The 27,772-nt window shown below is 31.2% G+C and overlaps 3 protein-coding genes across 3 annotated transcripts; 2 read left to right on the top strand and 1 right to left on the bottom strand.

The window, feature by feature from the left end:
• The first annotated feature begins 2,712 nt into the window (after positions 1-2,712).
• On the top strand, positions 2,713-6,404 carry LOC112004759 (cytochrome P450 85A). The gene is made up of 9 exons (XM_024036991.2): positions 2,713-3,317; positions 3,893-4,214; positions 4,307-4,456; positions 4,551-4,796; positions 4,971-5,057; positions 5,153-5,231; positions 5,667-5,773; positions 5,970-6,094; positions 6,204-6,404. The coding sequence occupies exons 1-9, from the start codon at positions 3,130-3,132 to the stop codon at positions 6,289-6,291; spliced, it is 1,392 nt and encodes a 463-aa protein (XP_023892759.2). The 5' UTR covers positions 2,713-3,129; the 3' UTR covers positions 6,292-6,404.
• A 3,633-nt stretch (positions 6,405-10,037) lies between these two features.
• LOC112004751 (protein FAR1-RELATED SEQUENCE 5-like) lies at positions 10,038-10,952 on the bottom strand. The gene has a single exon (XM_024036984.1). It carries the CDS (start codon positions 10,950-10,952, stop codon positions 10,038-10,040), a length of 915 nt encoding a protein of 304 aa, XP_023892752.1.
• An 11,438-nt stretch (positions 10,953-22,390) lies between these two features.
• On the top strand, positions 22,391-25,516 carry LOC112004750 (probable UDP-arabinopyranose mutase 2). Its single transcript, XM_024036982.2, has 4 exons — positions 22,391-22,779; positions 24,303-24,553; positions 24,646-24,814; positions 24,968-25,516. The coding sequence occupies exons 1-4, from the start codon at positions 22,447-22,449 to the stop codon at positions 25,301-25,303; spliced, it is 1,089 nt and encodes a 362-aa protein (XP_023892750.1). The 5' UTR covers positions 22,391-22,446; the 3' UTR covers positions 25,304-25,516.
• The last annotated feature ends 2,256 nt before the right edge of the window (positions 25,517-27,772 follow it).

Here is a 27,772-nt window from a genome sequence, read left to right as displayed (position 1 = left end):
AATTATGCAAAGCTAGAATATATTAGAATATGAAATAACTTATTCTAAGAGTTTTTTTTAGGAAACCCATGGAGTTGGCCAAGTGGTTAGACACTTGGTCTAAAAGTGGTTGTCTTTGATTTGATTAGGAGCTCCTCAGTTCAAGTTCAAGTTCAGGCACCAGTACTTTGAAAAAACTCCATGAACCAGCGATTTACCCGTTATGGGCCTATCCGTCGTGAACAGAGATTAGTCTTTGGTTGAAAATTTTGAGGACACACTGTGGGAAACCCAAAAAAAAAAGATTTTTTTTAGGAGCTCTCTCTCTCTCTCTCTCTCTATAATATATATATATATATATATATATAAAATGTTAATTCATGTAAAAATATAAAAGTTAAAGACATACGTTAGTAAAACTCAAAAAATATTTTTACAATATATTTACTATAAATTTATTATTTTATAATATATTTATTATAAATTTACTATTTTTTCTTCACTAATTACGTAATGTTATGTCATGAAGATAAAAAGTTGTTAAAGAATTTGTAATCACATACCTTTTCATTTACTATGCTGGCAAAAGTCAATCCTTTACACACAAAACAATGAACTACGAGTCTACTGCTATGCTTGATCTTTGAAAGACAATTAATGGCTTCGATAAAAGCAATTTCATAGCACTTATATTATACAGGCCTGTTTGATGTATCTGTGTACGTGTGTGTCTTGTGTCATATATGGTGTAGGTGTGTATTGAATAACATGATTGGTTAGCTGTGATAATTAACCACAAATCTCGGAATAAAAAGCAAAATTGTTTTGCAATGGTTGGTGGTGAGCTTAATTCTTATGGCAAAATTTCCCTATTATTAAAGCAAAAAGGTCAAGGTTTTCATTATGTTTAACGTAATCATAGTCAGGTAGAAAACTCCAAATCTCCAATTATATTTAGTCAATTGATGTGATTAGCAGAAAACTAAGTTTTTATCCCCATCAACCTGCAGTTAAGCTTTAACACAACACAATAGACATTTACATTAGATCTGAAATTAAATAAGGTTTTTTCATCAAATTCTCACACAAGGCACTGAAAAGTTCATGCATTTATATGACTGAGATCGCATGGACTCTTGAAATTCCGTTTGCTTTGAAAGTCTACAAGATAAGTAGTTCAAAAAGTCAAATAGCACAGTTTATGGTTTTCTAGGAATCACGGTCTTCACAGCATCAAACTGCTACTAGGACCAGTCTAGTTTCAAACTTGCAGTTAAAGAGTGGAAACTATAAACTCTCTCTCTCTCCACTCGTTCACATGGTAAACAAGTGCTTGTCTTCTTGTGGAATTTCTAATTTCAATTTCCATGAGCCAGATCTTGTTGACAAACATGTGAAGCGCTGCGCTGGGGCTTGGAGTTGGACTGCCTTTTTTCTTTTAGGTCCAATTGGGTGGTGTGCATGTGCATCCTTCCTTGCATATGCCTTTTTTAACCTTATAGCATTCTCATTTGAAAATATATTTTACATTACAAAAAAGACTTATTTTATTTATTTTATATTTATTATTATAAATATGACTTTTATAAATTTATATTAGGAAATGTTAGTGGATGTCTAAAGCCATTTGTTAGTGAATTATTTTTAATAAAAAAAATTATAGAAAAATAAAAAAAAAATTAATGTTTTGACTTTTTTTTTTTTTAATTTCTCATGAAGTAGTTTCAAAACTTTCACAAAATAATTTGCAAATAATTGCCCATATCAAGACCCATTTATAGTATATATACTAGCAATATAAACTTGTAGACACACAAAATGTGTACAACTAATCATTTTTCTTATAAAAAGACACCCTATATCTACTGTAAGAAGTGGTTGATCCAGTGGTTATGGGCTCACTTCTAAGGATTTAGGAGGTGGAGATTCTAAGTTTGAATCCCTCAATGGGAAGCAGCTGTCGGGGCCACCAGGAATAGTGTTAATATGGTCATACTTAAGTGGAAAACGCCAACTCAAATTGTCCCTTTAAACTTTTTTTTCATTAAATAAAAATAATAATAAAAAAAATAAAAAGACATCCTATGTGAGCGTTTGGATTGAGATGATTCTTGCGGCACGTTTTCAGTTTCACGTTTTGGACTTCTTTTTTTTTTTTTTTTTTTTTTTTGCCGCACTTGTTGACTTTGGGGGACAAAATTCACTGTGCGTGCACTGTTTACGCACTGTTCACGCAATATTTAATATTAAAAGTGGGTTCCACAACACTATTCACACATTTAAAAATTATTTTGCTACAGTGTTTTCAGCAACAATCAGTTTTTATCAACTTTCAGCAACAATAAGTGCTATCCAAACGGACCCTATATCTTAATTTTTTGCGGTTCATGTAATATTATGTTTTATACCCACCAACAACAAAAGAAAAAGAAACATTTTTTTGTACTTTTCGTGACAGTACAGGGGAGAGAGAATAAAATAGGAGTAAAAAAAATAAAAAAATAAATAAAGGTTCTACAGTTAACATGTATCTTTACATGTTCTGTAGCAAGTTGCAAAATTTTTGCATTTGCCCTGACTCGATGGGGGATAGTTTTTGATTATGTGAGGCTACAGTAAACTCTAAAATAACCAAAAATGGGTTTTACATAACAGGGTGGAGTGCTCTCTCTCCCCCTCTCTCTCTCTCTCTGGCTTCATAGTTTATTATAACACACTAAAATATAGTACAGTAATTCCCAAATCATTTTCTTGAATAGAACCAACACCTATCATAAAATAGATTTAGTGGAAGATATTGTACAGTATCTCCCAAAATTTAACTGCCAACCGACTCTCCTCCTCTCTCTCTTCCTAAAACATTGAAATAAACTAATAAAGCTTGAAGTGTTATTCATCTTTTGGTTAAATAGGAACAAAATTTTGTATATAATTTTCTGGATGACTGAGGCATTAGAATTAGAATAGGGTCGGTCCCTCCTTGTAGGGGGCAGAGTTTGGCCTATGTGTCTCTCTTTCTCTCTCTCTCACTCTCGCCCCACAGTGAGACACCCATTATATATATGTACACTTATGGGTAACTGAAACTAAAGAGGCCCATACCATTTACAGTACTTTGTAGAGTGGCGGTGGAGCTTCTTGGGAGCATCAATGGCTGTTTTCATTCTGGTTCTTGTGGTTCTCTTCGTGCTCTGTATCTGCTCTGCTTTGTTGAGATGGAATGAGGTGAGGTATAGGAAGAAAGGTTTGCCTCCTGGTACAATGGGTTGGCCAGTTTTTGGAGAGACTACTGAGTTTCTAAAACAAGGTCCAAACTTCATGAAAAACCAGAGAGCAAGGTGATTCTTTTATCTTCTATAGGATTTTCTTTTTCTTAGATTTATATTACAATACAGGGTATTCTCTGTTTTCTTTTTCTTTTTTTCTTAATCAGCTTGCATTAGTGGACAGGAAGCTTTTGGTTTTATTGTCTGTACTTTCAACCTAACGTTTTTGGCCAATAACTGCTTATTTTTGGTCGGTTTTGTGGTTCAAGCTGTTTAGCTCTACTGTACCCCCCCTGCATGCCCTTCTTGATTATTAGTATAATTGAGCTTTTGGGTTATTCTATCTTCAACTAAGCCTTACAAATCCCATAAAGAAGATTAAAATCCGTTGCTAAATAAGTTCTATTTTCATTGTTTGAAAGATGCCTTAAGAATTTCTAAAGCGTTAAATCAATATATGTTTTGGGTGGGGGTTGTCCATAAAAAACCACAAATATACCTGTATGTTTGACAAAAGCAACTCTCTGCACACTTATTGGTGGTTGAGTTGATGTTCTAGTGATTTTGACTTAATCACTGATCATTCTTGGAATTTACTCTATTAATAATCTCTCATACAGTTTCCTTTGTATTATATTCAATGACAGGTATGGCAGTTTTTTCAAGTCCCACATACTGGGCTGTCCTACCATCGTATCAATGGATCCTGAGCTCAACAGGTACATCCTCCTGAATGAGGCAAAAGGCCTTGTTCCTGGCTACCCACAGTCTATGCTAGATATCTTAGGAAAATGCAACATTGCAGCAGTCCATGGCTCTACCCACAAGTACATGAGAGGAGCATTGCTTGCCCTCATTAGCCCCACCATAATCAGAGACCAGCTTTTGCCAAAAATTGATGATTTCATGAGAAGCCACCTTAACAACTGGGATAACCATATCATCAACATTCAAGAAAAGACCAAAGAGGTTTTCATCATAATAACAATCCTAAGCCCTTATGACAATGCAATTTTATAAACTTGTTACTTATTCAGTTCTTCTTTCTCTTTGTTATGCAGATGGCTCTCCTCTCATCCCTTAAGCAGATTGCTGGTATTGAATCCTGTTCAATATCCCAACCATTCATGGCTGAGTTCTTTAAGCTGGTTTTAGGGACACTTTCATTGCCTATTGATCTTCCAGGAACAAATTATCGTCGTGGGTTCCAGGTAAATTGCTTAGTATTTTCTCATTTATAACATAGTTTTACATGGGAGTTTTAGTAGATTTATAATTATACATGTGCTTCACAATGTTTTACAGGCAAGAAAAAATATTGTAAGCATGTTGACACAGCTAATAGATGAAAGAAGAGCTTCCAAGGAAACCCACGAAGACATGCTTGGTTGCCTAATGAGAAGTGATGAAAATAGATACAAACTTACTGATGAAGAAATAATTGATCAAATAATTACAATTTTGTATTCCGGTTATGAAACTGTTTCAACTACTTCAATGATGGCTGTCAAGTATCTCCATGATCATCCAAGAGCTCTTCATGAACTAAGAGTGAGTGAACATTTTTTTTTTTTTAAATTTGCAGAATAATAATATTTATTTTAACAAATAAAAGTGGTGAGGGGACCTCATCATCTTTGTACTCATAAAATCTCTTCGATTTTTAATGTTGATATTCTGGTATGACATGCCTGTGACACTGACTTATATCTCTGAAATTTGCAGAAAGAGCATTTGGCAATTAGAGAAAGGAAAAGGCCTGAGGATCCCATTGATTGTAATGACCTTAAATCTATGAGGTTCACTCGTGCGGTAATAAATTTGTGGCTTTGAGTACATCATCCTGCTCTTTGGTAGTATATGAAATTTAATAAAATATGATGTGGTTCTACTTTTTTCTAATGCAGGTCATTTTTGAGACATCAAGATTAGCCACAATTGTTAATGGGGTTTTAAGGAAAACCACTCAAGATATGGAGCTAAATGGTAAGTTAGAAAAAATCAAAGCAAGTTTTTTTTTTTTTAAATAATCTAATCAAAGCAAGTTAGTATGAATAAAATGATCCCTTTTTGTGCTATAGTTTCTACAGTCTTTTTATGGGCTCAAGAAGCTATTTATGCAGCTAGCACGACCCTTTTGTCATTATAGTCCTATAGCAATAAATAAGTCTGAAACTTAGCATTAGCTGCCAATATAGGCAAATCACTCCATTTAATAATAATTTTAAGAGGGAGCTGTTGTTTTGTAATTTTTAAGACAATAAAATAGCGTGCTTGACTATATGACCTACTGGTCAAATACAAGGCTGTGGGCCATGTTTATAGCCATAGGTTCTTTGTTTGTTTTTTCTTTAACTATTGCCAACAGTGGATTAATGACTGCTAAGTGCTAACCACAACTTTTCTTCTCTATTTCTGCAGGATTTGTGATTCCAAAAGGATGGAGAATATATGTTTATACAAGGGAGATAAACTATGACCCTTTTCTATATCCAGAACCATTAACCTTCGATCCATGGAGATGGATGGTAGGTGGCTCTTCTATTCACACTCTTATTGGAAAAGTATTATTTTCATTGGAAACAGATTTGTTTTCATATTTCAACTTAAATATAAAAAATCTGAAAGTGTATCCAATGTTACGTCATTTAAAATTTTAAACACGATGATGACTTTTTGAAATTATATTCTAAGCAACAAAATTACCATGGTTGTAAAATGCAGGATAAGAGTTTGGAATGTCAAAATAACTTATTGATATTTGGAGGGGGCACAAGGCAGTGTCCTGGAAAAGAGCTGGGAATAGCAGAAATTTCCACTTTCCTTCACTACTTTATAACCAGATACAGGTAACTAGTGGCCCACCACGTATAGTCCTCCCTTATCTCTTTGTCCAGATGAAAACTGCAGTAACAAAGTAAATAACCTTTAGCTGATGCAGTCTTCATTTCATTGCAGGTGGGAAGAGATTGGAGGTGATAAACTAATGAAATTTCCAAGAGTTGAAGCACCAAATGGGCTACATATTAGAGTCTCATCTTACTAACACACATATTTATGTACAGAAGAAAGAGAGCATATATGGATGTACAAAGACAATAGTACTTTTAACAGATTAGAAACATGATGAAATTGAGCATTTACCAATTTTTCGGCTAATTAAGATTCCCCTCATTTCTAGAAACCATAGCAAATACATGTATTCCGAGTTTCCAACCCTATAATTGCAGGTAGTTATTGGTCATAATAAAAATGCCTTCTTTTTAAAGAATGAAAAGTAGGGGCCTCAAGTCTCAACGCGTCCTTCATATTAGTGTGCATTTGGCATTGGATTATAAGTTGGGTTTTTGTTTAATTTATGTACTATTTGTAGGTCTTACGCTACTTTTTATTTCAAGTTTATTTTAAGAATCCGGTTACTTTTCCCATATTTCAAATATCCCATAATGAACCAACATTAGAAAACCTTTACCTCTGTTTAACCAGTATTCCCTATCTGTATTATGGCAGCCAATGACTATTGTTAGTCAATATCAACCGATATCATTTTACCCAGCAAAATATAACAATTTCAACGTTAGATAATTTAAAAGATTAAATTTTATTGTCAGCTGATGCAACTAGGATTTCAATGGGGCTGAGCAAGTGTAAGAGCGCCTGCAGCTCTTTATCTCCATCCCCATCCCCTATAAAAGAAGGTTGAATCTTAAAATATGAAGAATTAGGGTTAACAGAGACGAAAAAGAATAGGAGAATAGAGAGAGAGAGAGAGAGACAAAGAGAAAAGAAAGGTGCTGGGCGTTAATCGGTCAAGCCCCTATTTTAGCATATATTTATATTAGAATAGAATGATTACAAAATACCTTTACTAATATGCTAATAAAAATAATTAAATAAACTAGATGTAACTCTAATACTTCCAATCAAACTAAAACATACAAATCAAACATGCTCGGCTTGAAAGACAATCGCTGAAATGAGGCACGAGCTAAAAGTTTTGTGAAAAAGGCAAAGTTTAGCTACAAAATTAGTTGTATCTTTAGGCTACAAACTCACATAAAAAAATAAATATTACTGCATATTTTGAAAATCTAACCGTTGAATTACATGTTCTTTACGCTCTTAATGCACATGTCAATTTTTGTGTCAATCGGATATCATTTACTATATAATTTATAATCTTATATTTTATGCATAATTTTAAATTACAAAAGCTTGCAATTTAAAAATTTATTGATGACATATCTATTTATCTTTAATTTTCTTGAAATTTTGTAAATATGAATGATATAAGAAGAAGATGCAATCCAATGGTGGATTTGTCAAAATTCACCTCCAATAAAGAGATATTGAGTGAGTTTGTAGCCTAAAACTACAATCGATTTTGTAACTAAACTTTGTCCTTGTGAAAATATCACTCAATTGATCGCAAAGAGTGATAATTTGTTTCTTCATTAATGAATTCTGATGAAGTGATAATCAACCTCAATATGTCTGGTACATTAAGGAACACAAGATTCATTGGCAATAAAGATAGCAACTTGATTGTCACAACACATCTTCACAGGAGTAGGAATATCAAAACCCAAGTTGCAAAGGAGCTATTGAACCCATAACATTTAAGATGCATTATGAGCCACAACTCGATACTCAACTTCAACACTAGAACAAGCAACAACATTCTACTTTTTACCATGTCAAGTAGTAAGATAATCGCCAACAAAAGTACAATAGCCAAAGATTGGCAGTCTATCAAAATGACTACTAGCCTAATCAAAATTAATAAAACCCATCACATATGTAAAAAGGAGGACCTTATACAAAAGTCCTCGCCTAAGAGTTCCTTTTAAGTAATGCAACCAAACACTAAAAAATAAAATGTTTTCAAGCCTATAAAGATAGGAAAAATTATTCCTACTTTTTTTTTTTTGGTGACAAAATCATGCTTAAATTACAAATTAGGAATGAACCCAAAGTAGAAGGTCAATACACTGGCCCATTTTATTTTCAAACTCAAGATCAAATCGCATTTGATTAATTGGGCTGAAATACAAATGAACCATTAGGAGGAGGCCCAGGAACCTGTTTTTGTATATACATTAATTTGAATATGATTGTGTGGTGTGAGTAGAGCAAAAGAAAATCTTGATGAGACCAACCCAATATGAGTGTGGTGAGTAAAAAACGAGGTGTAGGCTTTCAAAGGTGATGATCCATTTCAAATTTTGGCACAGCAGAATTATTTAACAAAGGTAAAATTTAGTAATGGTAATTTAGGTGCGATGCATCAAGTTCTCCAATTAAATTTAAACACTTGATTGCATTAATAATAAAACACAAGTGTTATTATTTTTTATAATTGGAAAACCAAATGGGCTAATATACTTTACCTAAAGTACTATATTTAAGTTTTACCCTTTAACAAAATATATTTATTTATTTATATTCTTCAATATAACAACGTGGTCTTGAATCTTGATTATTAATGGGTATCTAAGTTTTACCCTTTAAAAACAAAAAACAAAAAATATTTGTACTCTTCAATATAATAATGTGGTCTTGAATCTTGATTATTAATGGGCCAGAACTTCGGGTACGCATTGTTTATGAGGACCCAGTGTAACTACGAGCCCATTTTTCAAAATAGCCTTTCAAATAATAGAGCTAGGGGTATAACCGTATAAGTACATCACCTAGCAGAGCCCATAACCCCTTAAAGGAAAAGCAATCACGTAGAGTCGTAGACCCCTACCAAGTGAGATCATGGACATAGAGGATCCATGAATTGTTCTACGTTTAAGCCCAAATGGAAGGGGAAAAAAGGGGAAGTAAAATTTTCTATTCTTTTCTTTTCTTTTTTTCCAAAAGAAGTGGACAATAGGATAGAAAGTGAGGTAACTTTATGATCGTTAGGGGAAGGAAAATTTTAGGAGGGGGGTTGGTGTTTTCCATTTTTTGGTTGCAAAGAGAGAATAGAGGAGATGAAAAATGGGATGATTGATTTTCCATAAGAACCCACAAAACATAATCTCTCCAAAATGGAGAGAAAAGTGAAGGGACAAGTGGATGCAAATTTAGAATTGCACTTCTACCCTTATCTAAGTCAATTTCAATACTTTGCTTCTTATATTATAACGGTATTACAGTAATGAACTACAACTTATCATTTCTCTTTTTCCATTTTTCTTTCAACCAAGCAAAGCAAATGTATATTTATTTTCTATCTTTCCACTATTCCACTCCTTTAACCAAACACACATGAATGAAAACACATATATTTTTTTTTCATTTCTTTTTTTCTCTTACTTTTCTATCCTCTCAGTTTTCACTCCTCCCTAATGAAAGTTTCATTTTGTCCAAATAATAATAATAATAATATCTTTTATTTTCTTTGCAGGCTTAAATTAAATGGGTTACTAAGTAGCCCAACCTCTTATGTTAGCCTCACATGGAGGTACATATTTTGTTCACCACATTTTTTTTGGGTCAAACAAATACAAGCAAATGGGTTACATTCTTGTGGAGGTCTTCCCTCACTATCTATGTATTTCCATTTCCTCCTAGGCTCCTTCAATTGTCGCCCAAGAATTAGGGAACTCATTTGTTTATATCAATACGGGCTTGAGGTGGACCCATAATAGTCAGAGACAATCAATAAGCAATTAGCTAATCTATCAATATGGGCTTGAACTCATTTGTTTGTTAGTAGAGATTTCAAATTTTTGTCTCATAATTTAGCCTGTTGGGATGGATATTGTAACTGGAATGCAGCTGACATTGCTACATCTTGATCTATGAAAATAGTATTGGCTTCTTTTCAGACATCGCTTCTAAGAATGTCTCAAATAACCATACAAAAAACTCAATCGTTTCATCATATAAAAGTGCACCTCCAAATACAACAGTTTCTCTATGGTGATTGAGATCCAAAAATAGTCCAAGTGGCCTTACATCTCTATTTGTACTATACATTGTATCAAATGTTATTACATCACCAAAGTGGATATAGTCAATGATCATTATTGCATTGGCCCAAAAGATATTAGTAATCAACTCTTCACAGTGCAATTGAGTAGCGAAATAATATGAAGGATTTTCCTTAAGTTGACGACTGAAATATCCTCCCGAGCTAGCAGCTTCCCCATACTCCATGTCTCTTTGTCGCTTAGTGCGTAAATAGTTTTTATGATCTTGCTTGGTAAAACCAAGATTATCATATCCACCAACTTGCTTACTAAGAAACTCATAAGATTGCTTTAATCTTAATCTCGATTCATGTGCCAAATCAATTTCAATAGCATAAGTTGCAGTCACTTTCCGTTGTGATGGCATCATGTGTACAATTGATGGGAGGTGGAGATAGTGGTTATGCTCAGCAATAAATTCATTCACTACATATTTTTTACTATCTCGATTAAGTACAATTACCAAACATGCTTCACAACCACATCTTATTTCTGCTCGTGGATTCTTTATATTTTGATCTCTCTTGTTTTTGCCTCGAACTCCCTCCTTTGCACACACAAATCTCGTTGAAGTAACCACTCTAGTCTTTTTACATTTATTTTCATACTCTTTTCTAATACTAAAACTAACCTTTCTGCCATATTCAATATAAAAATCATATGCAATCTCATCTATTTCAAACTCCATCCTTTTAAATGGGGTAGATTCCATGGGCACATTAGAAGGAACATGTATTCCCATTAGTATCCCTAGAAAAAATTGACCATAAATTTATTATAACTTTCTCATATCATTTATTTTTAAAACAGAGATGATGTAAAAAAATGAGATAGAGTAAAAATGAAAGAGTCACTGGAAGCAAGGGAAAATTTGGCTGCTAAATGAGCAATAGAGTTACAGCATCTACTAATCCAACTAAACTTGCAAGAAACAAAAAGACATAGCCAAGTCTTGAATGTCAGCAATCAAATGGGAAATAAACCAAGCAGAACAGGGACCATTGGTGTGGATAGACCAGGCAATCAAATATGCCATATACTAATAAAGATTCAATCTTTATCTCCAAAAAAAAAAAAAAAAAAAAGATTCAATCTTTATCTCAAAAAAATAAAAAAGATACTCCGAGAATCATCCAACCATTATAAAGATTCAATCTTTATCTCAAAAAAATTAAAAATAAAAGTTTAGATAGACTCTAACTTGCATCCAGCCATCAAAACAACAATATAGACTCACCAAGACAACAATATAAATGCAGAAAAATGAGATGGACTCCAAGAATCATCCAGCCATTATAAAGATTCAATATTTATCTCAAAAAATTAAAAAATAAAAATTTAGATAAACTTTAACTTGCATCCAGCCACTAAAACAACAATATAAACTCATCAAGACAACAATATAAATGCAGAAAAATGATCAAACATCAAATAAGATAACCATAAACAAGTTTTACGAATATACATGTGTTTTGGCAAGATAGAAACAGAGATGTGCTCTAAACTTCTTCTCTGAACCTTTGAACATGTTCTTTGAAGCTTTGAATGTGCACGTTTGGCTTTCACTTTTCCCTCCTAATAGAGCTGTAACTCTCTCTCTCTCTCTCTCTCTCTCTCTCTCTCTCTCTCTTTACTTTTTTTTTTCAATAGAATTTGTTCGGTTGAGTTAAAGAGCCCTCTAGTTTAAGTGTTTAACCACAATTAAGATTGATATTGGGTTAAGTTATGAGCTGTCACGTTTTTAACCCTTGATAGTTTCCAAAAAGATCATGTCTGTGAAATGGACACTCTCAATTTTAAAGGGAAATGGAGCTGGATCCAAATAGAGGGGGGGAAAAAGAGGAAGTAAAATTTTCTATTCTTTTTTTCCAAAAGAAGTGGACAATAGGATAGAAAGTGAGGTAACTTTATGATCGTTAGGGGAAGGAAATTTTTAGGAGGGGGGGGGGGGGATTGGTGTCTTCCATTTTTTGGTTGCAAAGAGAGAATAAAGGAGATGAAAAATGGGGTGATTGATTTTCCATCCGAACCCACAAAACATAATCTCTTCAAAATGGAGCAAAAAGTGAAGGGACAAGTGGATGCAAATTTAGAATTTCACTTCTACCCTTATCTAAGTCAATTTCAATACGTTGCTTCTTATATTATAACGGTATTACAGTAATTAACTACAACTTATCATTTTTCTTTTTTCCATTTTTCTTTCAACCAAGCAAAGCAAATGTATATTTATTTTCTATCTTTCCACTATTCAACCCTTTAACCAAACACACAAGAATGAAAACACATATTTTTTTCATTTCTTTTTTTCTCTTACTTTTCTACCCTTTCAGTTTTCAATCCTCCCTAATGAAAGTTTCATTTTGTCCAAATAATAATAATAATAATAATAATAATAATAAGATCTTTTATTTTCTTTGTAGGCTTAAATTAAATGGGTTACTAAGTAGCCCAACCTCTTATGTTAGCCTCACATGGAGGTACATATTTTGTTCACCACATTTTTTTAAGGTCAAACAAATACAAGCAAATGGGTTACATTCTTGCGGATGGTCTCCCCTCACTGTTTATGTGTTTCCATTTCCTCCTAGGCTCCTTCAATTGTCGCCCAAGAATTAGGGAACTCATTTGTTTATATCAATATGGACTAGAGGTGGACCCATAATAGTTAGAGACAGCCAATAAGCAATCAGCTAATCTATCAATATGGGCTTGAACTCATTTGTTTGTCAATAGAGATTTCAAATTTTTGTCTCATAATTTAGCCCGTTGGGTTGGATATTGTAACTGGAATGGATCCCTTCTCATCTCCTCTCTTCTTTTACTTTTTTTTCCCTAAAGATTGAGATGTAAGTCCATTCTCTATTTTCCTTTCCTTTTTTCTTTTTTTGATAAGATAAAAATAATTATAAAAATTTTCTATTTTCCTTTTCTGAAATATAAAAATTATTCAGTACAAAAGGAAAAAGAAAAGGTCTGCCAAAAGCCATCATAATTCATAAGCTAATAACATAAGTTGTGGGTTAATAATGTTGAATGATTACCATCCAGAGTTTCTAGTGTGGACCTTAATGAGGTCTTATTGTTTTAGTAATTGAAAGTTATATGAGATATGGAACTTTCCTATTCCTTATATGTCGAAGGTTAAAAAGAGGTGGCAAAGTCAACCCAAACCTATTTGCCCATCCAAACCTGCCCACTTAAATGAGACTTAAACCCACCCAATTATTAATTAGGTCATATGGGTATTAACCCAATTAAACCCAATTAACATTAATATTTATTGGGTTTTAACTTAGTACCCAATTATGATCCAAGTATCATTTCAACAAATCACCCAACTCTAAAATACCTCAAAACCACTAAAAATTACCAAAATACCCCATAAACCTAAAAATGACCAAAATACCTCTAAAACCTAAAAAAAAAAAAAAAAAACACCAAAATACCTACTAAACCTAAAAATTACCAAAATACCCATAAAACCTAAAAAAATAACCAAAATACCCCCAAAACCTAAAAATTGACAAAAATGCCCCTAAACTTAAAAAATGACCAAAATACCCTTTAAACCTACAAATTAACCAGAATACCCACTAAACCTAAAAATGACAACCCCCCCCCCCCCTCAAAAAACCTTAAAAAAAGACCAAAATACCCCCTTAAACCTAACCTAAATTTTTAGGTTTCAGGGGTATTTTTGTCATTTTTTAGGTTTTGGAGTATTTTAGTCAATTTTTAGATTTCGGGAGTATTTCGGTCATATTTTAGGTTTCGGAGGTATTTTAGTCATTTTTAAGTTCAAGAATATTTTGGTCATTTTTTAGGCTTAAGTAAAATTTTGGTCACTTTTAAGGTTTTGGGGGGTATTTTGGTCATTTTTTAGATTTCGGGGGTATTTTGGTCATTTTTAGGTTTCAGGGGTACTTCAGTCATTTTTTAGGTTACAAAGGTATTTTGGTCTTTTTTAGGTTTTGGAGGTATTTTTGTCATTTTTAGGTCTCAAGGTATTTTGGTCATTTTTTAAGTTTCGAGAGTATTTCGAACATTTTTTAGATTTCAATGGGTATTTTGGACATTTTTTAGATTTTGATGGTATTTTGGTCATTTTAAAGATTTCAGAGGTATTTTGGTAATTTATAATGCTTTTTGAGCATATTTGGTCTTTTTTTAGATTTTGGGGTATTTTGATAATTTTAGAGGATTTTAGGAGTACTTTAGTCATTTTCAAGTTTTAGTGGCATTTTGGTAATTTTGATTATTGGGTAATTGGGTGGATTGGGGTTTACCCATAATAATTGGGTTGTGTTAGGTTTGAGTTAGGAGTAACTAGTTAAATGGGCAATGGGTAAATGAGTTTTATATACCCAGCCTAATTATGCCCACCCAAAATCCACCCGAACCCACCCATTTGACACCCTAGTATGATCCTAATTGTTTTTTTTTTTTTTTAATATGAGTTTTGATAATTATTAGGAGACAATTATTATAATCATGTCTATATATAAAATTATTTATTTTACTATTTAAAAAATATATATGATATAGTATAAATATTTGAGATTTTTTTTTTTTTTAAATTATAATACTTAAAATTTAAACTCAAAGTTTGGTCATAAACACGTCAAAGTTTAATTTTTTAGTCATTATAAAGTTTCTACTATGGGGAATTCTTCTCACATGTTAACGATACATGTAGCGAGTACTCTCAGAAGTAAGCTCCACAAGCATAGTTGTTAGTATTGTATGATACTTGATATGATAGGTATTGTATATCATAAATGCTCATGAATCATATGATACAATGTGCGTATCATACGAATCGTATTATATTGTATCGTACAACACATAGACAAATGCTTTAAAATGAGATTTTTTGTTAAAATTTGCACTTTTCTTTGAATCTAACAAATTGTTAGATTTGTTTTTACACAAAAATTATTAGATTACTTAATTTAGACTAATAGTTTCTTTAAAAAAAAAATTCGACCAATAAAATTACATATTCATAAGTTTTTTGTTTCCTCTTTTTCTCTTACAAAATTTGGACAACACAGTACACAGTTACCCTTCACTTTAATATTTGCAACTTTAGTTTCTATTCTATGAATATGATATTAATTGACAATATAATTATTTTTTATTTTTGTCATTATTGTTATAAGTCCAAGAAACTAGAATGCCAAGAAGAAATGTTTTTAAAAAATTATTAAAATAAAAAGAACAGGAAGAGATAGTAAATGTTAATGATGATGAAGAAAATTTTAATGAAGAAATAAGTTTGCAAAATGATAAACTTGATGATATCATTGACTTAGATGGGGTTGATTAGGTAATATGATGAAAAAAATTATTATTTTTGGGTAATTTGTATTATATTATCACTTTTGAATTTAAGCAATTCGGTTGTGTATGTTATAAACATATGCTAGTTTGATTTATTTAGTTAGCCTATTAAATATTATTACATAAGTGATGAATAAATTAGTCATTAATTGAATATATTCAAAATTTATATTGAATATATCCTTTATATATATATATATATATTAAATCTATTAAGTGTTTATGTATCTTATGATACACAATACGATATGATATACGATACAAAAAAAAAAAAAAAAAAAAAAATCAAAAATTGATTCACGATACGACTTACATTTTGATAAGTATGCCCAACTACTTGTTGAGAAAGGCTTGTTATATGTATTATTAGTAACAGGAGATACCTTTTTGAATTATGTGGAGATAAGCATTTTTTTTTATTTTTTATAGAGTTTCAACTTATGATGTCCACTTCTAATTATTTCCCTTTTTATCATCAAACCAAGACAACAATTGAATTTTGGTATAAGCGGAAATTGAATCCTAGATATCTTATTTAATCATCAGAGACTTTATCAGTTAAGTTAATTGAAACCCATAATATTTTTTATTTAAGATGAAAATAGCAAAGAATAAACATTTGACTGTGTAAAGGAGTCACCTAACTCAAATTCCTTGATAGCATCTAATAAATGGATGTAGGGGACACTTGTTTACGCTATGAAAATAAAAATTAAATCATGTGTGAGTTTGACAATTATGTCATGTATAAGTTTAATATCTAAAACCAAGGCCAGGAGAAGTGGTTAATAAGAAATTATAAAACTACCTTCTTAAAAAAAAAATTGAAAAGTAAATTATTCCTAGTCCTAGGAGTAGTTCACCTTCAACTGGGGATCCTCCACCAATTCATTAACTCTTATCTTCTTAATTTATTCCTAGTCCTAGGAGTAGTTGTAATTTATTTCTTAAAATTACCGTTACTTAGTTTCCAACTCTTGTATATATGCAAAAATAATTTCTTAAAAGCACTATTATTTAAGGTCTGTTTGGATTGAGGGGAGAAAGAGAGGGAGTGAAAGGAAATAGAGTAGAGTTAGCTAAAAGTAAATTAATTTTGGGCCAAATCTACTCTACTTTACTTTACTCTCTCTCCTTCCCTCTCAATCCAAACGGACAGTTTCAACTCGATCTTGAAAAAATAAAAGTTTCAGCTATGGTATATATTCACCAATAACTTGATTACAATTATGTTGTATTCTCTCCGTTAATTAATTCAATCTGATTTTTCTATCAATTATCTTGTTGATTTCACTTGCATCATTATCATTATTATTGCTAAACAATCAGGGGCGGCTCTACATGGAGTCCAGCGTGGTCACAAGACCACCTTGACCTGGAAAAAATTATTATTATTATGTATAGATTTTAAAAAATTATGATTTTTTATCCTCAAAAAAACTTTGTGACCACCCTAACTTTTTTTTAGGTCCAACATAATTAAACTTTAAAAAAAATTTGGCAACAAACTTAGTTGTAGACTAAAGCTACAATTCCAATCAATATTTTTTTTATTGGATGTGAATTTTAACAAATCCACCATTTAATTACATTTTCTTATTATATCTTCCATACTTGCAAAATTTCAAGAAGAAAAAAGATTAATAGCTATGTCGTCAATCAAATATTTAAATTTCAAATTTTGTAGTTTAAAATTATACTTAAAAAATAAGTTTAGAGATCGAATTGTAAATAACGTCCAATTATCATGAAATTTTACATGTATTTTAAGAATATAGAGAACATACAATTCAGCTTATAGATTTTCAAAATATATAACAATGTTAATTTTTTTAGTGAAAGACCTTCGGCTACAACTAAGTTTGTAGCCAAACTTTGACCTTAAAGTTTGATCCCCTTAACAATATATTAGATTCTTACAAATAAAAGAAAAAGTCCAAGAAAAAATTTATTTAACTAAACTCTTGAAGAGATGTAGCTTGCAACATTGATAATGAGACTATCATATAATGATTTTAAAATAAGAAAATTCTTAGAAGGAAACTGTAAGACTTTATGTGTTTGCGTGTGTGTGTGTTTTTTCATTATATGAAGTTCTCTTTTTATTAAATTTTATATAATTAAATTTTTTAATGACCACTCTCAAAAAACTTCATGGAGCTACCATTGTAAACAATGAGACATCACTGAACTTACTCAAGATGAAGTCATCTCTCTTGAGAAAAATAAAATAAAATTGTATATAGTAATATTTAAAAATTCAAATGTTTTTTGAAAAAAAAAAATCCAAATGTTGATATATGTAGCATATTTATTATTAATTTATATTCAAGGGTAAAATACTATTTTGATCCCTAAACTTTACCAAAAATTTGTTTTTCATCTCTAAACTTTAAGAAGTTCATTTTTCGTCCCTAAACTATTAAAAAGTTTATATTTCACCCCTAAACTATATAAAATGTTTTATTTATGTCCTTAAACTTTACTATAAAATTTTTTTTCATCTCTAAACTATTGAAAAAGTTTTTTTTTTTTTTTTTTTTCATTCTTATTTTTGTCTCTAGACTATTCAAAAAACTCTTTACAAAATTTAGGAACGAAAAAAGAACTTTTTAAAGTTTAGGGACGAAAAACAAACTTTTAATAAAGTTTTGGGACGAAAATGGTATTTTATCCTTTAAGGAGACTGATATAATTATATTTGGGAGTTTAAAATAAATTGGTATTCCTTAAAAATCTATTCCATATCATTTAATTTTAATTACCTTACAACATGAGTTTTAATTGATAAAAAGTTATTATTAGAATCAGACGTCATAAGTTGAAATTATCTCAAAAAAAAAATTCTAATTTTCTAAGTTTGAATCCTACCTAAAAAAAATTAATTAATATTTTAAGGAAAAATTAAGAACGTTGAGGATGAAAGAAGAGAGTAGATAGTAATTGTTGTGTGTGAAGAAAAAGAAACAATATTAAAAATTAAGAAAATTAATATTTTAATAAAATGTAATGTAAAATAGATAATCTTCTAATGTGGTGTCTTTTTAAAAGTGAACGTGTAAAATAGGAAAAAAAAATTCTTAAAGCTAAAATAAAAATATACAAAAATTGATACAAATGATCAAATTGTCACTTGAAATTTGTTATGAGATTGTTGTGGACGCAATATTACTGTTGAGGAGTTACACATACTAACAATTTGTCAATTACAATTTGTTTTATGACGGTTGCAGACGTTGAGGAGTTATACTAACAATTTGTTACTTAAAATTTGTAATGCAACTGTTGTAGACAAATATTATTATTGAGGAGTTATATATACTAACAAATTCTCTCTTAAAATTTGTTATGTGACTGTTATGAACGTTGATTAATTATATTAACAACTTATCACTTAAAATTTGTTGTAGGACCGTTACCGGAGAATTACTTAAAATTTGTTAGGTGAGTCCAATATTACTGTAGAGGAGTTACATATACTTACATACATGAGCCCACATTTAATTGCGAGATTTAAGGCAGTCCTTTCTTATTCACTCACTCATTAACGCAGAGAACGAAAACACGTGTAAGTTCGTAATTCCACACGCTTTCTTTTATGGTCTCCCTCCGACTTTCCCTCCGCATCAAAAGATTCAAAAAGCAGCTTCTTTTCTTTGTCGGTAGAGTTCTCATGACAATTCATAATTTCATTCCCTCAAAGACTAGACTAGTCTTTGACTTTGAAGGTTTCAAAAAAGAAAAAAAGAAAAAGAAAAAAAGACTAGTCTTTGACCTGTCTGTTTAGTAAAGCCGTGGAAGCTTTTTTTTTTTTTTTTTTAAATGCTATGTTATCTATTTATTTACTTTCTTTCAAATCCTTAATTTTTTAATATAATTTTAGGAAAAAGTTAACTAATTGCGTAAGATTCTAACAGCATTCGTTTATAATATACTTTTAGAAAGTTTTTATAAGAAAATAAAAAAATAATTAATTTCATTAACGGTTTTTTATATTGAAAAAAGTTAACAAATATGCTTAAAGAGATTGATTTAGTAACAATTTTTTTAAAAAAATTTATAAGAAAAAAATTAATTATTTTGACAATTTTTTATATTTCTCATAAATATGATATTAAAACTTTTTTAAAATTGTCTATTAGTAAATGTCATAAGGACACCTATTAACAAGACATTTTTATATTTTCAATAAAAGCTTTGTCAAAACTTTTTAAAGATGTTTAGTAACAATTGTTATAACTTATGAGAACATGGACATATAATTTTATTTTAACTAATTTTTAATAGAAAATTATATCCAAAGAGCCTTGTTTGAAGAGATTTATGGATCTCATTCCCTGAAATTAATGGAAGCTATTTCTAAAGTTGCCAAAATTAAAAAATCAGTTTCAATGTCTAAACGCACATGGGCGAGTATTGAGAGAACTAATATGGCATGAATCTCCAGATAGGAATAACTTATTTTAATTGATTTATTGGGTTTAAAGAATAAGTTGAAGAATATTTGTTGATGTTCTCGAAATATTTATAACCAATTTAAACAAATCATAAACAGTTGAAACAACTAATGCCAAATTCATACTTGTTAGACATATTCGTATATAAATTCTTAACCAGAAATATTTAAGAAAATATTAAAATTACTATCAATTTTATCATAAAAAATAGATTGATGTAAGAAATGTGATTGTTTTGAATTAAAATTTATTAAAAGGAAAATGCTACATCTACTATGATTTTTACTATAAAAAAACTTTTAAAATATGTTAATAATGACTAATATAGTAGTAATATTTTTAGTTTTTATGTGAATAAATTATTACTCCCAAGTCCCAATCACTTATTGGAAGGTGCCAAAATGAGAGGGCATAATGCATCAAATGCTCTTGATTATTTCACATCAGTATCTCATTAATTAAGTAATCTAAAAAAAAAAAAAAAACTCATTTAAAAGTTTTATTAAAAATTCAAAATAACTCATTAAAAAGTAATACCCAGCAAAACATAAGATAGGCCATTAAGAGAATATCGTTACCAAATTCAGTCATTGGATTCAAAACTCATTAAAAATTAATACGGAACAAATGAAAATTCATTAAGAGAATGACGTTGTCAAAGTCTGTTCATCACTTCATTGGATTGTCTCAAATCTTTATTTTATTTTATATACAAAATAGAAATTTTAATCTAGTCTAATCTAAGTGTATATGTGTGTAAAACTCCCTCCGACAAATCTTTTTTTTTTTTCTTTGAAAATCCCTCCTACAAATCTTGAATCTATTGCCTTCCTTAAATTGGTTCAACTACATACTTTGCTAATTAATGAGCAACTTTATACTTACAAATCTGGCTTTTGAAAGTTACTTGCATCAAATTTATTCAATGAGATACATTATTATGTAAATATTACTCCCAAAATACTCAATAGTTTTTTTGAGGAAGAAAATACTCAATAGTTGAAACACAAATTTATTTTTGAAGGGCTTAATTAAAATCAAACGATTTATCTTTATTTTATATATATATATATATATAAATTGGGTTAAAGTTATACCTAATTTAATTTTAAATAGTGTTAGATTATTTAATATATTTTTTTTGAATAAAATTTTTGATAAATTCTCCATTGAATTACATTTTTTTTTCTTTATACTTTTATACTTGCAAAATTCAAAAGAATCTGAATTTAGGGGTGGAGAATAAACGTCATTACTATACATCTTTGTAAGTGTAGATTTCATATTAAAGTATTAAACACATATTGGTAAATTTAAATAACGTAGGCTTCCCTAATATTAACTTTTTAACGGACTTGTTTTTGTTTATTTGTATGTGAGATTTTAATTAACTGAATCAAGAGCATTGTAATTTTACACGATAACCCTTTGTTTGGTTAGAAAGAAATAAAGGTAGGAAAGAATAATGAAAGAGAAAATATATTTGTGGACCCATCATTTTTCCTTTCTTAAGTTACTCTTAAACCTTGTAAAAGTTTTGACTTTTTTGTGAAATTACTTTGTATTCTTATTTATTTATAGTAATTTAGAAGAATAAAAGTATAATATTTCCTTTCTTTCCCTCTTTTGAATCCAAACACACGAGTAAATACTTTTTTTCCCCTTCCATTCTTTTATACTTTTTCCTTTTTTTCCATTCATCCAAACAAAGTATAGGTACGTGACTTTTACTTGATTATGGGATCCCAATCCACATATTATAAAAAAAAAAAAAAAAGTAAAAAGTAGAGTAATGCTAAAGTTATAAATTATTTTACAATATTTTTACACCATTAACATTACTTTTTTATTTATCAATAACTACTCACCACATTAACAATTTGTAAAATTTTTTATAAAAATATTTGTATCTCTAACATTATTCTAAAAAGAATATACATATATTCCTATATGGGATGAATAAAATATATATGAAATAAATAAGATAATCCCATAAAAAATGAATAATAATAAAATAATTACCAGGCTATTTAGTGATAACCCAAAGAGTCCTTAATAGACACCCATATATGGTAACATATGCAGATCTACTTCAAGATTTGAATAATGACATTCTTTTGTTTTTTTCTAAATGACAAACACAATCTCACTCTCACAAACAGTTAATGCAAAATTGCAAGAAATGATTCAATGAATAGTTTGAATACAAATTATACAATACAATACAATACAATAGCCCACCGGCAGCCTTTGAAAAAGTCTTGAAAACCTAAAAAATTCGGACACGTCTCACTCACTATTAACCCTCCACTCGTGCCGAAATCACAGGCTTCGCACGTGCCACCACGTGCTCCTCTACTTATATTCCCCACACAAGCTCTTCATCTCTCACAATTCTCTTCTCACTTCTCTCTCTCTCTGATTCTTTTGCAAATGGCTTCCGCTGAAGCTTCTTCGATTGCCCCAACGCCATTGTTGAAGGATGAGCTTGACATTGTGATCCCCACAATCAGGAACCTCGACTTCCTTGAGATGTGGAGGCCATTCTTTCAGCCTTACCATCTCATCATTGTCCAAGATGGTGACCCTTCGAAGGTCATCAAAGTCCCTGAAGGCTTTGATTATGAACTCTACAACCGCAACGATATCAACAGGATTCTGGGTCCTAAAGCTTCTTGCATTTCCTTCAAAGACTCAGCTTGTCGTTGCTTTGGCTACATGGTGTCCAAGAAGAAGTATATCTACACAATTGACGATGACTGCTTTGTAAAGTTCTTTCCTTTTTCCCTTTTCCTATCTGGGTTTTTGCTTTTCGTTTCTTTCTGGGTGTTATTGATTTTGAATCTGTTTATATTTTGCCTTTTGATTTCATATTCTCTGCTAATTCTGTTTTTGTAGTGGCGGCATGGATCTGATCTGCATGTTTTTCAATTTGGCTTTTTTTTTTTTTCTTTGTGTTACCGATCTGCAATTTTTGAATTTTGAGTATTAGATACGAGTCATGCATCGAAATTATTGTGTAGGTTTGTTTATAAATCAAATCTGAATTCTATGGATTTCAATTCTATGAATCTGATTACACAACAAAACTTCAATTTTTTAAAAAATTTCCACAGATTTGTGATTCAAAATGGTCCAATTTTTGTGTTGACCAAGAACTGCCGAAAGATCTTTCACGTGATGTGTTTTGGATTACTTTTGTGAATGTGTTGTCTCTTGCTATGACAGTGACATATGTGAATTTTGTGGTCATGGTAGATTTTAAAATGTTATGACTTTTATGTTTTTGTTTTCCGATCTAAATTATACATGAATTTATAACCTTGTAAGAAACATTTTGTTTTGTAGCATTGTTGTTGTGAGATTTGAAACTTCTTTACTTGGATCTATGTTTAAGCGGGCTCTGCATCTATAGATTGTTGTTGTCAAAGTTCTCAAAGTTTAGTCAATATATGTTTTTTTGGAGTATTGTTGAGATATAGCTGTCTTGATTTTGATGTATCTTTTATTTAGTCCCACAGGCAACAGCTGTAAATTTTTGTTTCAATATTCTTGGGTGATTGTAAATGGTTGTGTTATCATATGCTCCTAGGATTTTTTTTGAAAATAAGATGAATCTTCACTTTTTCCTAATTTGATTGAGATGTAACTAAAGGTGACAGCCTAAACTCATTAGCTTTGAATAATGATAACTGTAAAGTAGCTAAATTGCCTTGTTCAAATGACTTCCCGCCTGTGCTTTAGTGGGACCTTTACAATTTGTGACCCAGCTTTGGGATGTTCAAATTCAAAAGCCTATCTAACATACTGTTCAATGACGCGTCTCTCAAGTTTCTAATTCTATTTTTTTTATTTTTATGAACAGTTTCTTTATTCTATTTATTAGTTAGAATTCAAGCATTTGAATACTATTTTGAGAACCAGCGTCTTCTTTGATTCATTGCTTGTGTTTCATAACAGAATATTGATCCATGACTGTATTTTGGAACTTGACTAATCTGTCTTATGGGATCATTGATCTGGCTGGTAGTGCTAGGACAGCTCTTTGTTTTAATAGTTTATTATGTTGAATGTACTGTAATTCAAATTGTTTAAACTTAAAATATGAACTTATATTTTAATATTCAGGTCATGCATGTGCCTAAACATTGTTTTCTGTATATTATTGTTATCTTTCCCTGTTTAGTATGATGACTTAAAATGGTTTGAGTAGGTTCTTTTCCACCTTTACAATATAGTAGCATCTATTATCACCAAAATTGATGTTGTGGAAATCTATTGATGCTTAGGTTGCTAAAGACCCATCTGGCAAATCAATCAATGCACTTGAGCAGCACATCAAGAACCTTCTCTGCCCGTCCACCCCTCATTTCTTCAATACCCTGTATGATCCTTACCGTGAAGGTGCAGATTTTGTCCGTGGATATCCATTCAGTCTCCGCGAGGGTGCCAAAACTGCTGTTTCTCATGGCCTCTGGCTCAACATCCCTGATTATGACGCACCTACACAGCTTGTGAAGCCTCGGGAGAGGAACACTAGGTTGGCAGTTTGTTCTTTAGAAAAAAAAAAGAAATTTACCTTTGACTTATCATAATTCTGAGTATTATGATTTTTAATTTTTGTTTTACAAGGTATGTGGATATGGTTCTGACAATTCCAAAGGGCACCCTGTTCCCCATGTGCGGTATGAATTTGGCATTTGACCGTGAGCTTATTGGCCCTGCAATGTACTTTGGTCTCATGGGTGATGGTCAGCCTATTGGACGCTACGATGATATGTGGGCTGGCTGGTGTGTCAAGGTTGCCTCTCATTGCCCTTTAACTGTCATGTTACTCATTGTTTACCTTAGATGCTCACATTTCCTTTTGATTTTTTGTACCATCAGAGCCAGATTGTAAATTTTTAGTAAAGTTATGGAACACCTAACGAATTTCTGATTGATGATTGTTTAGGTGATATGCGACCATTTGGGTTTGGGAGTGAAGACTGGCCTTCCCTATATCTGGCATAGCAAAGCTAGTAACCCATTTGTGAATCTGAAGAAGGAGTACAAAGGCATCTTCTGGCAGGAAGAGATCATTCCATTCTTCCAATCAGCTGTTCTTCCAAAAGAATGCACCAGTGTTCAGCAGTGCTACCTTGAACTTTCCAAGCAGGTTAAGGAAAAGCTCAGTAAGGTAGATCCTTACTTCGACAAGCTTGCAGATGCAATGGTCACATGGATTGATGCTTGGGATGAGCTAAACGCAGAAGGAGCATCAGCCAAACTATCCAATGGCAAAGCTTAATAGATTTTTTGATTGACTGCCAATGCCAATTATTTTACTACTATATAGTAACTGGAACTATTGGTAGTTATAGTCATTGTGATGTTTAATTATCCTCTCCCTGACCCATTTGGTCCTCTCTTGGATTTTGCCGATTGGTGGGTGTAATTTTATATTTATTTACTTCATGCTATGAGCTTTAGATCAATAAAATATAGTTGATTTTACCATTAATTTCTATCTACAACTGCTTGATTGATTGACAGGGATTGGGTTTCTTTCTTTTTCATATTCTGTCAATGATCATTATAGCCTTTCCAAGAAGTTGGTATTTGAAAAATGAGTTGTGAAGGTCATCTTACGCCCAACTTAGCACTTGTGCCTAAAAAAGTCTGAGAAAGTGAAGACTCTGTGTCTCATAGTCTTAGGGTCAATTGTTGGGATCTCATCAATTGGACTCTTCAACTGCCTAAAAAAGTCTTTTTAAGACTAATAATCATACTGTTGTGCAATGCGCCTACTTATGCCAAACTTATTACTTATGCCCACGCAGCTGCGAAGCTTGCCGTTAGGCTTAAAAGCCTTTTTTTTTTTTTTTTTTTGGTAATATTAAGCATGAAACTCCAAAAGTCGTTCTCGCATTATTGTAGGCACCTTTGTTTAATTTAACAATGTTTGCAGGTTATTTTATATATATAGTAGTACTTCTACTATTATTGTTATTTCTTGTTTGGGAATGTGGGTAGCACCTTGTTACTGCTCAGTTCTCAGTGCTAAACAGTTTGGATGTGGTTGGCAATGTTAACAAACGGCCAATGTGCTCAATGGTTTTATCCCATGGAATATGCTAGTCTTCCTAATCATACCATACCTGTACATAAGAATCTTCATTCTTTATCTCCCCCACCACACACCACCACCCCCCCCCCCCTCCCCCCCCCCCCCCCCCCCCCCCCCCAATTTTTTAGGGCGTGGAAATTATAAGAACTTCTATAAGGTTAATCAGAATCCACTCTTTGGTTTACTTCCAAAATGCATCAGCATTACTTTCCTATGTGAACATATATATTTTTCCTTTTTGTTAACAAACCGTTAGCCTATATTTTTCACAAACTCTCACGGTTCACATAATAATTATAACAATAATAAAATAAAATCCTCAAAACATAATTTAGTTTTCACTCCCTCTCAATTTAAAAATTTTAGGACCTATTTGGTAAGAGTATTTAAATATAATTTTTTGTTTTGCAATCCATAAAATGGTGGTCCTACACTTGAATTTATTTTTTTAATTAATATTTTCTAAAAACTGTTTTCAAAAAACTGTATCATATTTTCCTGGTGTAGAACAGGATTTTGAAAATGGCTAAAAATTGTATCATATTTTCTTGGTTTAGAAAAGAATTTTGAAAATGGCTAAGGGGGTGTTTTTAGGATACAAAAAATGTTTTTAATGAAAAACTTTTAAATATATTGAAAATAGTGAACCCCACATATTTGTCCAAACTCTTTTATCTCTTAAATTAAAGAGCTTATCTTTATCACAAAAATAATTCCCACCTTTCAAATTTGAAACTTATCATTATAAAAAATAAAAATAAAAATAACATGATAAGCTATATTCCCTTATCATTATCCACATGCAAAAAAAGAAAAAAGAAAAAAAAAAAGTAATCTATAGATTCTACACAGTACTTGTGGGGACAATTTTTGCTTCAAAGCCAAGGGCTAGACCATGTTGTAACATAGGCAATTTTGTACTAGTGTACTCTATCACCATTAGTCATCCCTTATATGGCATGAAAATGGAGGATTTCTTTCCAATGTGGGATAAGAGCAAAAATTGCCTAGGCTCCAATTGGTCTAACTCTTGGCCTTGAAGCAAAAAATGCCCCCACAGTACTTTTTGTAATTTTTTTTTTTTTAAAATCTCAAAAATAGAAATGGTCTCCCAAACAATTACTCTTTTTTGTTTTTAGTATTTTGAAAATTGTTCTTAAGAGTAGGAGCCAAACATGTAACTTGTAAAAATTATTATTTGAAAACTAGTTTCAAGTTCAATTTTTTGAAAATTGTTTTTATATTATTTTGAAAACAAAAACAAAAATTCTCCTACCAATCAGGCCCTAAATCCTCAAAAAACCAACTTCTCCCTCTCTTTGATACCTAAATAGTGATCATAATAACTCTTGTGAAAATGTTAATCATCTCCTTTTTTCATATAGTCCTATCATCCCTCTCTACCATAATTGTGGTTTACCAATTCACACCTACTGCAAAAATATTAATCATCTTCATTTCTCATATAGTCTTGTCATCCCTCTCTACCATAATTGTGGTTTACCAATTCACATCTGTTCTAAGTCATTTTGAATATACACCATTGTAAGTTTTTTTTAAAAAACCTTCTCCTCTCTCCCCGTGTGTGTGTTAAAAAAATACTTAGTATTCTAAAAAAAAAAAAAAAAAATTTCACATCTGCCCCTAAAA

Source organism: Quercus suber, unplaced genomic scaffold, assembly GCF_002906115.3.
Source record: "Quercus suber isolate HL8 unplaced genomic scaffold, Cork oak 2.0 scaffold_1197, whole genome shotgun sequence".
Lineage (NCBI taxonomy): Eukaryota > Viridiplantae > Streptophyta > Magnoliopsida > Fagales > Fagaceae > Quercus > Quercus suber.
Note: the sequence above shows the minus strand (reverse complement) of the source record. Positions and strands in the feature narration are given on the sequence as shown.

Coding starts and splice junctions, on each gene's coding strand:
- LOC112004759 (XM_024036991.2), top strand. CDS start 3,130: ATGGCTGTTTTCATTCTGGTTCTTGTGGTTCTCTTCGTGCTCTGTATC. Junction 3,318..3,892: donor ATGAAAAACCAGAGAGCAAG/GTGATTCTTTTA, acceptor ATTCAATGACAG/GTATGGCAGTTTTTTCAAGT. Junction 5,774..5,969: donor TCGATCCATGGAGATGGATG/GTAGGTGGCTCT, acceptor TGTAAAATGCAG/GATAAGAGTTTGGAATGTCA.
- LOC112004751 (XM_024036984.1), bottom strand. CDS start 10,952: ATGGGAATACATGTTCCTTCTAATGTGCCCATGGAATCTACCCCATTT.
- LOC112004750 (XM_024036982.2), top strand. CDS start 22,447: ATGGCTTCCGCTGAAGCTTCTTCGATTGCCCCAACGCCATTGTTGAAG. Junction 22,780..24,302: donor CAATTGACGATGACTGCTTT/GTAAAGTTCTTT, acceptor ATTGATGCTTAG/GTTGCTAAAGACCCATCTGG. Junction 24,815..24,967: donor GGGCTGGCTGGTGTGTCAAG/GTTGCCTCTCAT, acceptor ATGATTGTTTAG/GTGATATGCGACCATTTGGG.